This window comes from Conger conger, chromosome 3 (assembly GCF_963514075.1).
Source record: "Conger conger chromosome 3, fConCon1.1, whole genome shotgun sequence".
Taxonomy (NCBI): Eukaryota; Metazoa; Chordata; class Actinopteri; order Anguilliformes; family Congridae; genus Conger; species Conger conger.
This window is the reverse complement of record NC_083762.1, coordinates 61,779,066-61,789,663: the sequence shown is the minus strand read 5'-3', so window position 1 is coordinate 61,789,663 and position 10,598 is coordinate 61,779,066. Positions and strand designations below refer to the sequence as shown.

Here is a 10,598-nt window from a genome sequence, read left to right as displayed (position 1 = left end):
CAGTATAGAGATAGAAAAAATATTAAATATTAATGCGCCAAGTGGAGTGCACTCGTAGTTGTGGAGTGCACTGAATAGTTGCGATTAATCGCACAAGTTATAACTATGCTTGAGAATATGCAATATATACACTCACTGAGCACTTTATTAGGTAGACCTGTAGACCAGCTTGTTAATGCAAATATCTAATCAGCCAATGATGTGGCAGCAACTAAATGCATACAAGCATGCAGACCTGGTCAAGAGGTTCAGTTCTTTTTCAGACCAAATGTCAGAATGGGGAAGAAATGTGATCTTTGCCCGTGGAATGATTTTTGATGGTTTGAATATCTCGAACTGTTGATCTCCTGGGATTTTCACGCACAACAGTCTCAGTCTCCTGTGAACAGCAATTCTGCTAGCAAAAATGCTGTGTAAATGTGAGAGGTCAGAGGAGAAGGGCCAGACTGGTGAAAGCTGAGAGGAAGGTGACAGTAATGCAAATAACCACACATTACAACAGTGGTATGCAGAAGAGCATCTCTGAACACACAATGCGTCAAGCCTCTAAGTGCATAGGCTACAGCAGCAGAAGACCAAAAAGTGTAATACGTAACTAATAAAGTGCTCACTGAGTGTATGATCTTATTCATAATATAAATTGTGTAAACAGCAACTCTGGATGGACTGAGTACCTTTTGGCTGTCTGTAGAATAGGAATTCTAAATACACACACATTAAAATTCCAAATGACCTGGACATATAAACAGTGTTTGGTTAGATTGTATTTGCATTATCATTCTTTTATTCAATAGTATCAGAAGAGAGCTAAATCCATAGAGAAAGCTAGAGATGCATAATGGAAAGTTTGTTGTGGGCATGATGCAGGTAACAGAGTAGGTGTATCACACCACAGCAGGTATAATGTAGTCCACATTAAGCGTTGCTGGGATATAATGCAAGCACCAGACCATAACGGCACTCTCCTCCACCCCCTTTGTTGCTCACACCAATCCACTGTCTCTCCCTCGGGGCTTGATAACTGGAAAGGGACCGCAATTTTCCCGCTGCTGAGTGAATTATTCACGCACCCATTGTCTTCACGGCGCTCACCTGCCAACAGGTACAGAAAAAGAGGACAGAGCTACGCAGCTCCGCTCACAGGAAGCTGCCTGCTTCAGTCCCATGGCCTGGTTCTGTTTCAACTCGGGTCGATACAGGAGTGGTTAAAAGAACCACACTCAAGGACCTCTTATTATCAAATAGGTAAGGGCATCATGCAAGCTTTATTGCATTACATGTGTGTCTTACACATACCATGGCCTGAGCAGTATTATTTTATTAATCATACTCATGCAATTTAAGGATAATACCGTATTATAATTCAATAGCATTTGTGTTCTTAACAGAATAACATATGCAGTTGTGCCTTTGCAATGTCAAGCTGTTTATTACCATTGGCACGACATATTAAAGTGTGACTGCTTGCGGTTTAGACTGATTTAAAATCTGTAAATACAATCATAAATACTAGCTGCATGCCTTAGCACCTTAGCACGATGGCTAAAGCATACCATGTGGAAAAATCAACACTGTACTGTATGTTATGAAGAAGTGTGAAAACGAAATCAGACTGTTTACAAAAGGTTAAAGGCAGCATACGTCACTGAAAAGCAGACAGATGTCTTCAGAACTATGACATGAATGACTGAATATGTTCTGATTAAATCAAAATTTCTGTGGCTTTTTGTTTATATGTCCACTTAACTGAAATTTTTTTAACTAACTAACAATTTCTAACAATTTCACTCAATTTAACATTTAAAATGTGTGCTTTCTGACTTTTTTGACAGATAAACCTCCAGTCTTTATGTATAGACATAATTTCCTAATATAACAATAGTTTCCATCTTCAAATTGAAATTGATCTATAATGATTAGTACAATGGACAAGTGAATAGCATTTCAGCTTCAAAGCTATGAGTGAGCAATGAAACAGTTGAAACGTTGGCGTCTGATAGTTATGTACCATCATATTTTCTCTCTTGAAGGATACAATAATAGAAAATGGCAGCTGGCTTCTTCTGCTGGTTCTTTTTCTGCACATTTGCTACAAATGCCCAGGCCCAGGTCTGGCAGTCCTGTGGACCATCCTGTGACTGCATCACTGACATCAAGTTCCTCAACTGCTCCCATAGAGGGTTCAGTAATGTGCCCGGGGACTTTCCCCCTGATACCGAGCACTTGGACTTGTCTGGGAACCTTCTGACGGGGCTCCACAAGGGGGGTTTCAGACTGCTGTGGAACCTACGGGTCCTCCTTTTGAGCGACAACAACATCACCAGCATTTCAGACGGTGCCTTCTCTCCCCTGGGGAGCCTCTGGAAGCTGGACCTGAGTCAGAACTGGATCTCCACCCTGAGCGAGGGCTTCTCATTGGGTCTGGGCTCTCTGAGGGAGCTACTGCTGGGGCACAACCAGCTGGCCTTCCTGGAAGAGGAGAGCTTCCTGCACCTGGACAGCTTGCGGAAGCTGGACCTGAGCGCTAACGCTATCCGGTCTGTCCGGGCGAGGACCTTCGTCTACATGACCGCTCTCCGCCAGCTCGACCTGCGGGACAACTGGCTGGGCCGCCTGGCCAACGGCGTCTTCTCCAGCCTCAGGTCCCTGGAGGTGCTCAACCTGAGCAGGAACCGCATCCACAGCGTAGAGGCGGGGGTCCTCACCCCCCTCGTCAGCCTGGCCTTATTGGACCTGTCCCAAAACGGCCTGTGCACCATCCGCTTTAAGACCTTCCTCAGCATCCGTACCTATGGGACCCACCTCCTGTTGAGACGCAACCCCTGGCACTGCGACTGCGACCTGCAGAGGGTGTTCAGGAAGCTGCGGAGCGTGCGCAGGCTCTCCCTGGACGACTACGGGGACCTGAGCTGCGCAGAGCCGGCAGAGCTGCGGGGTCACCCGCTGAGCCGGGTGGACGCCGAGCTGTGCTTCGCCGAGACAGTAACCGTGCTCGTCATTACAGGGACCGTGGTGATCGTCGTGCTGGCCGCCATCGTCATGGCCGAAACGAGCAAGAGGAAACCGGTGGCGAAGCAAGGCTCCGGGGAGAACGGTGGACTGGAGGAGTACGCTGAAAACTAACACCAAGGAGATGCTACTATCTGTTTTGAAGAGCGACAGATACGGCGGGAGATTTTGTTGTTGTTGATTGTTGTTGATGTATTTTTTACAAAATATCGGAATGTGTCATGGTTGGCCCGTTGAAGTGGGTATTTATGTATTAACAGCAGAAGGGCTGGTTTCACATTTTATAAGCGGTTGTTTTATGTATGGTAAATGGTACTTTTTGTATACTTCTGATCAGTATTTCAGTTCACTTTGTTAATTCAATAAAATCTATAGTTTTTAAATAGATAGATATAAATAGATAATTGGAGTGAAAAATTAGTACATTTATTTGTTTATTTATTATATTTAAATTGGCAGTTATGCATGCAAATAGTAGCTAGATATATAGCTGAATATCCAGCATGAATAAGCTAAGTAAGTTACCATCATCACACCATACACATTTCCATAATCATTGACACAACTCCCCATATTCCCTGTCATGTGGGGTGTTTTGTGGGCCCGTTGGATGAGAATCAAATATGCTGTGCTGCATCTCAAACTCTTGTGAACTCTGCTCTCTCTTGGTTGTTACAATCACAAAGGTCTCGTGGCTTTTCCTTTTATCACCTACTTAAGCAAAATGCCCTGGGAGATGGGATTTCAGACTGCTTCTGCAGTGGACATTTAATTTTCAATGAGTGTCTTTCACCTCACTATTAACATTTAACCTACCCTATTAACAATGAGCTGGCTAAATCTTTTATCATTATGTCGGGGTGAATGTCGGGGTGAATTGCCATAGCGTAGCCATAGCAAATTACTAGCTTGTGCTTGGTGCTAAGTGGCTAGCTAGCTTGTATGTTATGAGGCCAGAGTGATGTTTATCTCTCAGTGATGTATATTGTAGCCCGCTTGCAAGATAGAAATAGCTTGCCCTAGCAAATAGAACATTGTCAATAAGCCGGAATAGTTGGTTGATTTATAGGTGTCTGTCTGTAATGGATTCACCTTCTCAAGATTATTTGATATTGGTGGCATAAATTAAAGCCATTCCCTTCCTCTCGCAACCTGAAGACCCAAAGTGATAACATTTATTGGCAGAAGCGAGCCTGTGCCCTTAACTTACCACAGGACAGATATGGTAATTAAATTGTGTTTAATGTCAGCAAATTGTGTTTTTATGTCTAAAGGGTGGGATTCATTCAAATGGACATAAAATGTGCAATGATTTGATGCCTTAGCAATCTAAGGCACACAGGAGCACTTCTACTCCTCGACATTCTGCAGGTTTACTGTCTGTTTAGCGACTGATTTACTGGAAAACCTGGCCAAATATGACGGAATCAAAGGGCGAGGCAAAAAAGGACATGTATTAGACAGAGAGATATTTCTGGGATTTAATTGTGCAGCCCCAAAGAATTTTAAACTTAGCCCCCCATAACTCCACACACGGCTGTCAGACAGGTTGTGATAAATCAACTACAGCACAGCATTAGGGTAGAGAGCTTGAACGCATTATGCCAAAGGAGCTCAACAAACACAATTATCATACATTTTTCATATGTTTGTCTCCCTTATCTGTCTTATCTGCCCGTGTTCTTTCTTTTAATGAGACAATGGCATGGATAAAACTATCTCTCAAATACATTTGTCAAGGGGACAACTTGAAGTTTAATTGAGTTGGAGAAACACACCAAGAGCAAGCTGTAGCTGACGATGGAATAGATTAAAATGTCACGTCAAATTTCACCCGCATTTAAACAATTGAAATGGCCTTGGGGCTTTCGTTTATGATATACAGTTCTTGTACCATAGGCAGGATCTGCCTCATGTTTTTTATTGTGCCTTTTCAAAATAATTGGATCATTTCTCTTCCAGAATACCAAGCCTGTGAATGATTTTCCTTTTTTCGCAACAGTGAGGAGGAGACATTTGCTTGAGTGTTTGACCCGGAGCATTGTTTTTTCAAAATGAAATTAATCCACCCTTTTCTTTTCTTTTTGTAATTTTTTTGAATGCTCGGTTGCTTTAGGAGGCCCGTCTCAGCATTGCAATGGCCTGCATCAATTCAGCAGAGTGCAGATAAGTGTAAGTTTATTCTGGCTGCCCCTGCTTCCATTCATTACACAGTCTGCCAGCAGAGATACAGGGGCTGGGAGGGCCCTTATCAGACTATCATTAGCTATGGTTTGATTATTGCTGCAAGCCAATAAACTACTTAAACTAAGCTTAATGGTTACAAAATGAGAGTAGCCTATCTAAAAACAACAACAACAACAACAACAACAACAATAATAATAATAGTAAAAATTATATTTTGGTACAGTACCATTTCCTATGATTTCAAATAAAGTTGTTCCAAATGCTTCCTCTCCTGTTGCACTCTTGCTTTAGAGGTTCTACTATTGCAGGGCTGCCCAGTCCTGTCCCTGGAGATCTACCTTCCAACCAATCAACAGCTAGATATCTCATTGAGCTGCTAATCAAGTGTGCCAAATCAGGGTTTAAAAAACCCTACAGTACTGCAGATCTCCAGAACAAGATTGGGGAGCCCTGTACTATACTATAGGCACTGTGTCGCAATGGGCGTGGATCTGATGTGGATCTGATCTGTTGTTTTCCCACCAGAGGGCAGTGTTTTACACTTCGAAAGGACGATGCTGTTTGCAACAGGAAATGAATTCAGCATGAAACACTAAAGCTAATAACAAAAAAAAAACATAAGTCATTGCATTTTCTAAGGAATGTCATAAAAGATGTTAACACATGCTTTATGAAGTCTTTTTGGCAGGACATTTTATATAAAGTACGCTCAGGAAAGGAGATACAAAAGCAGATATAGGAACTCATGTCATTCAAGGGCATTTGAAGACTCAGTAAAAGTCAAAAATCTAAATAATATAATTCCTTATCTTTAATATCACCCTTACAAGCCTGATATGAGATTTAATACAACAGAAATATACCATTATCTAAGCATTGTGTTCTGCATGCAGAGAGGTTAGAAAAACTCATATCTAATAATTTGATGAATGCATTGTCTTCTTGCTGAGGTTTGAGATTTGTATTGTTCACATTGTGTGAAGCCTTTGTGGTCCACAGAAGGCTGTGTGTAGGATCCATTTCATGCATATAAATTATGATTTTAGATTTTGATCTCGGTTTCCATTGTCCAAGTGAAGTTTTGTGTGGCAACCTGTTTGTAAAGGGTGTTATACAAAAATAAAGACTGACTGACTGGATGGTTGATTGACAAGTTTTGTTCAGAAACACACATTCATTGTCATTTTTTATCAGCAGAAGATTATGACACACACAGCAGTGGCTGTGTTTCTGATGATCGGTGCATTGTGGTTCCTTTGGTTTCCCATTTCTGACAAATATGACTAATTATGTTCATGAAATGCATTTATTTGATTTATTTATTTGAAATGCAAAATTGCTTATATTTCCAACAAAAACCCAACCCCTTTGTGTCGTAACTATAACTATTTTTGATGCATTTAATGTATTTAATTTTTTGTCTCCTCATATTGTTAACTGAAACCATGAACAGCATACAGGCAGCTGTGTAAAGGCATTTGTTGTTACCCTTTTCAGGACTGACAGTCACTGCCTAATAACACCATGGAAGCGTTAATATCCTCTGCACACAAGGAATTGTGGGAAGGGATCCCGGCTTCCACCAAACAATACCGAACACGGGATAATTAAATAAAGACTCTGTGATGCAACACGAGATAAGGCACGCCCCAAATTACTACAGAGTCTAATAAGTGCAAAACAAAATGTGTGTTAAAAGGTTTACATTACATTTATCCTGTCAAGCTAGGCCATTTCCCCCCGCCCTCAAACCTACTCGTCTTCATGGTGTTCAAAGAACTCATGGCAACAGATGGTCACCATGGTGATGAAGGTCATGAACTCCTGGAAGTCGCATTCCGAGTCTCCATCCGCATCCAGGCTCTCCATCAAACTGTCCACCGTGGCCTGGTCTTTAATGTGCTGAAAGCAGAAGAGGGGAGAACTGAGCACACGGTCACGTTCTGTTCAGCTATAGTTCAGCTGAAAGGAGTTTAAGAATAATGTTACAGGAGTCGCGTGTTCTTGTGGCCCACCCCCAAGAAGTTTGATAGCTCGTTGTTGATCAGTTCTCGTAGTTCACTCTTCTTCAGTTTGTGCTTGTCTCCTTCCTTCTCGGAGTACTTGTGGAAAACTTCAATGATGGTGGCGATGGAATTTTCCAAATCCGACATTTTGTGGTCTGGAACACAAATATGAAAGTGTTTCAAAGTAATCTGCGCTTCATAAAGATCTAGTTTGATTTCAAATGTAAGGGTAGAGAGTGATGTATTAAATATAGGCCCATCATTTAGCAAGAGCATTTCTTTTAGTCTTTATTTTTTTTTGTATATAGTATTTGTACCTTTTTATTATAATTTGTATTAAGAAAAGTTTTTCGTAGACTACATGATGCATGAGCTTGTCAGGATATATAAACATATAGATATACATACATTTACAGTATTTTCTACACTTTAACTATTTGTTTATTTAACCCTCTATGTAAACCCAATGTTATGCTTTTGTGATGATTAAACATACCCATGAATACTTTACAAGAGTGAAAGTAACTTGTAAACACTTATAAACACTTATAAAATGAAACCAAAGACAGCAGGTCATTGAAAGTGAGACATACATTTTGAAAGCAGCTTTAACAAGAGAGAATACTTTCTTATATTACTGGTGCCTGTTTTAAAATAAGATTATCCGAACTGAAGTGAAAGTAAATATAAAAAAAAACTATTTTTAAGTTTTAATTTAGTTTTTAAACTTTCATTAAAAACCTATGTTGTATTTTTTAACAAATACATATGTCAAACAATTTTACAAGAGTGACAATCTCTCTTTCTCACTCAATATCCATAAAATGTGTTGTGTGATTTCACTTGCGCAGCAGCAAATGTTTTTATTGAGAGCCCCAGCACCACCCACACCCATTGTGCTGACCATGTTGTCACTAATGCCTTTATTGCAGACCACATAATTATCAAACTGGGTAGAGACAAAAGTATTCAATTCATGCCCAACAAAATGAGTGATTTCACTGCTCCAACATTTACACTAGCATTCCAGTGTTCCAGAGCATGGCCCATAAAAACAATACATATCATAAGTACATACTTTATTGTAGTGGAACCAGAGAAGATTTGACATTCAGTATACTGGTTAACAAGAAGGAGCATGATGAGCAAAACAAAACAAAAGACAATCATTGCTAAAACTGGCTAATTTTACTCAGGGTGAGGCTCTCAGAAACAGTTTCAGGACAGATACCAGGTTATATGCAAATTCTACTTTTGTAATTAGCATATATTAATATAAAAGAGAGGAAGGACAGGTAAAGGTGATGTGTCTCCAGCTTTTTCACACCAACAGCTAAGAACTGTATACTATGTACATTCAGAGTTAGTCAGCCCATGTGTATAATGTATTGGTATTTGTGAATGGGGAAAATAATAACAATGAATTTAATATTTATTACTGGACATTCTTCCAAAATTGTGACTATCATGAAACTGCAAACTACCGAAAGTATTGTTGAAAGTATTTTCAGGCAGTAAAATGAATGAAAAAGAAGGACTTACCGCAGTGGTGCTGCAGTTGAGGAGAGTGGACAAAGTTATTTTGTGGGACAAAGCATGTAATGTCAACGAGAAAAAGAGGTGGCTTTTATACACTGGGTGTTCGGGGAGGGGACGGCTTCTGGGCACCATCCCTATCAATCACCCTCACTGACCAATAGAGCGGTCAGTCACTGAGACAGCACACCTCCTCTTGTAAAACTCTTCCAGGTAACCTCTGATTTGGATCCCTTCTATACAGTGTGTGTGTGTGTGTGTGTGTGTTTTCTGTTAATTGGCTCATTCTTTGCATATGGGTACAGTATTTGTAAATAATAGTTTCATTCATTGACAGACCATCACATCACAGTGTTACAGTGTGGTATTGAGGTTATCAATGCATATGATTGATTTAGCAATTAAAGGAGAAACATGGGACTGGTGATCGTATACATGACTGCTGTTGCATATGAAGTTAGAATAACCTATCTGGTTTACTGATTAAACACTTTGTTGGCTAGTAATGACTATTAAACCATTAAACTATTATATTTCTAATTTGCATTAGTCATATACCATGTAATCTAATTACAAATTTGAACAATGTCTTACTGACAGTGAAATCCTTTTGCCACTCTAATAATAAAAAACATTATACATTGACTATTTTTATTTGTAATCCATTTCACACAATATTGCATTGATGATTTTTACTCTAATTCTACCGTCAATTGTCTCAGAGCTTCTGGTCACCGCGATTTGCACAAAAGATCGGTTGTGCTGTGTTTTCAACCACAACGGCCTGCTTCAAAGGAAACGGATGGCACTGCATGTTAATGACTAAATCCTTTTCACTGGCAGACTTGGCCAGACATGTGCCAGGACCCTGACTGGACTGCTAAATAGAGACAAATGCAGCCTCAGATGCCAACCGTGGAGCAAATGTGGTGCTCTGCAGTGGGTCGACAAGCAAGTCAATACAGCTGTGGGACTTGAAATCAGTATGTATCTTTTCAAGAGTAAGTAATGCCTCAAGAAGTGTTAAATGTAGTTAACTATATGGTTAAAACACTGTTGTCTCCTTTCATGGTAAATGGAAGGAGGACAAACAAGGAAAACATATTAATGGCCACTAGATTCAAGGAGCAATTACTTTGTAGTGTGTGTGGGCCTTCTAGAAAGTTCTCTCTGAAATGAATCCCTGCCTTTAAAATCCAGCTATGCCAGCTTGACCAGCTTGAAAATTGAGCTGGTCAAGCTGCTCATACACTGGTCTAGCTGGGTATGAGCTGGTCAACCAGCTAGTGCTGGTAGCTGAGCTGTGTTTGAATACATAGCTTGAGCTGGTCAAACAATGTCAAGTTAGAAGCTGGTCGGAACTGACCAACCAGCTACCAGCTGTTTCAAAATCTAACTTGAGCTGGTTTGAGTGTCAGAGATACTTCACTATCTATTTACACCTGTAAAAGAAAAGGGGTTAATTTATTTGCATGTTATACACAATGACAACTAAGCTAGCTATCTTTAGATAGATATCCATCCATCCATCCATTATCTTAACCCGCTTATCATGAACAGGATCGCAGGGGCGCTGGAGCCTATCCCAGCATACATTGGGCGAAAGGCAGGAATACACCCTGGACAGGATGCCAGTCCATCGCAGGGCACACACACCATTCACTCACACACTCATACCCACAGGCAATTCAGACTCTCCAATCAGCCTAACCTGCATGTCTTTGGACTGTGGGAGGAAACTAGACTACCCGAAGGAAACCCATGCAAACGCAGGGAGAAACTCCACACAGAGGCCCTGGCCGACCGGGATTCAAACCCAGGAATTCCTTGCTTTGAGGCGGCAGTGCTACCCACTGCACC

General features: G+C 40.7%; 2 protein-coding genes across 2 annotated transcripts; one reads left to right on the top strand and one right to left on the bottom strand.

Annotated features, from left to right (window-relative positions):
* Positions 1-2,046: 2,046 nt before the first annotated feature.
* On the top strand, positions 2,047-3,123 carry LOC133123503 (insulin-like growth factor-binding protein complex acid labile subunit). Its single transcript, XM_061233974.1, has one exon. The coding sequence runs from the start codon at positions 2,047-2,049 to the stop codon at positions 3,121-3,123; it is 1,077 nt and encodes a 358-aa protein (XP_061089958.1).
* A 1,353-nt stretch (positions 3,124-4,476) lies between these two features.
* Positions 4,477-8,792, bottom strand: s100b (S100 calcium binding protein, beta (neural)). Its single transcript, XM_061236245.1, has 3 exons — positions 8,745-8,792; positions 7,212-7,357; positions 4,477-7,098 (listed from the first exon to the last, which is right to left on the bottom strand). Exons 2-3 carry the CDS (start codon positions 7,347-7,349, stop codon positions 6,949-6,951), a joined length of 288 nt encoding a protein of 95 aa, XP_061092229.1. The 5' UTR covers positions 7,350-7,357; positions 8,745-8,792; the 3' UTR covers positions 4,477-6,948.
* Between the last annotated feature and the right edge of the window lie 1,806 nt (positions 8,793-10,598).

What these genes read in the sequence shown, in the direction of transcription:
- LOC133123503 (XM_061233974.1), top strand. Translation starts at nt 2,047, where the DNA reads ATGGCAGCTGGCTTCTTCTGCTGGTTCTTTTTCTGCACATTTGCTACA.
- s100b (XM_061236245.1), bottom strand. Translation starts at nt 7,349, where the DNA reads ATGTCGGATTTGGAAAATTCCATCGCCACCATCATTGAAGTTTTCCAC. An exon ending in AGCTATCAAACTTCTTGGGG is followed by an intron (nt 7,099 to 7,211) that starts GTGGGCCACAAG and finishes TTCTGCTTTCAG; the next exon opens with CACATTAAAGACCAGGCCAC.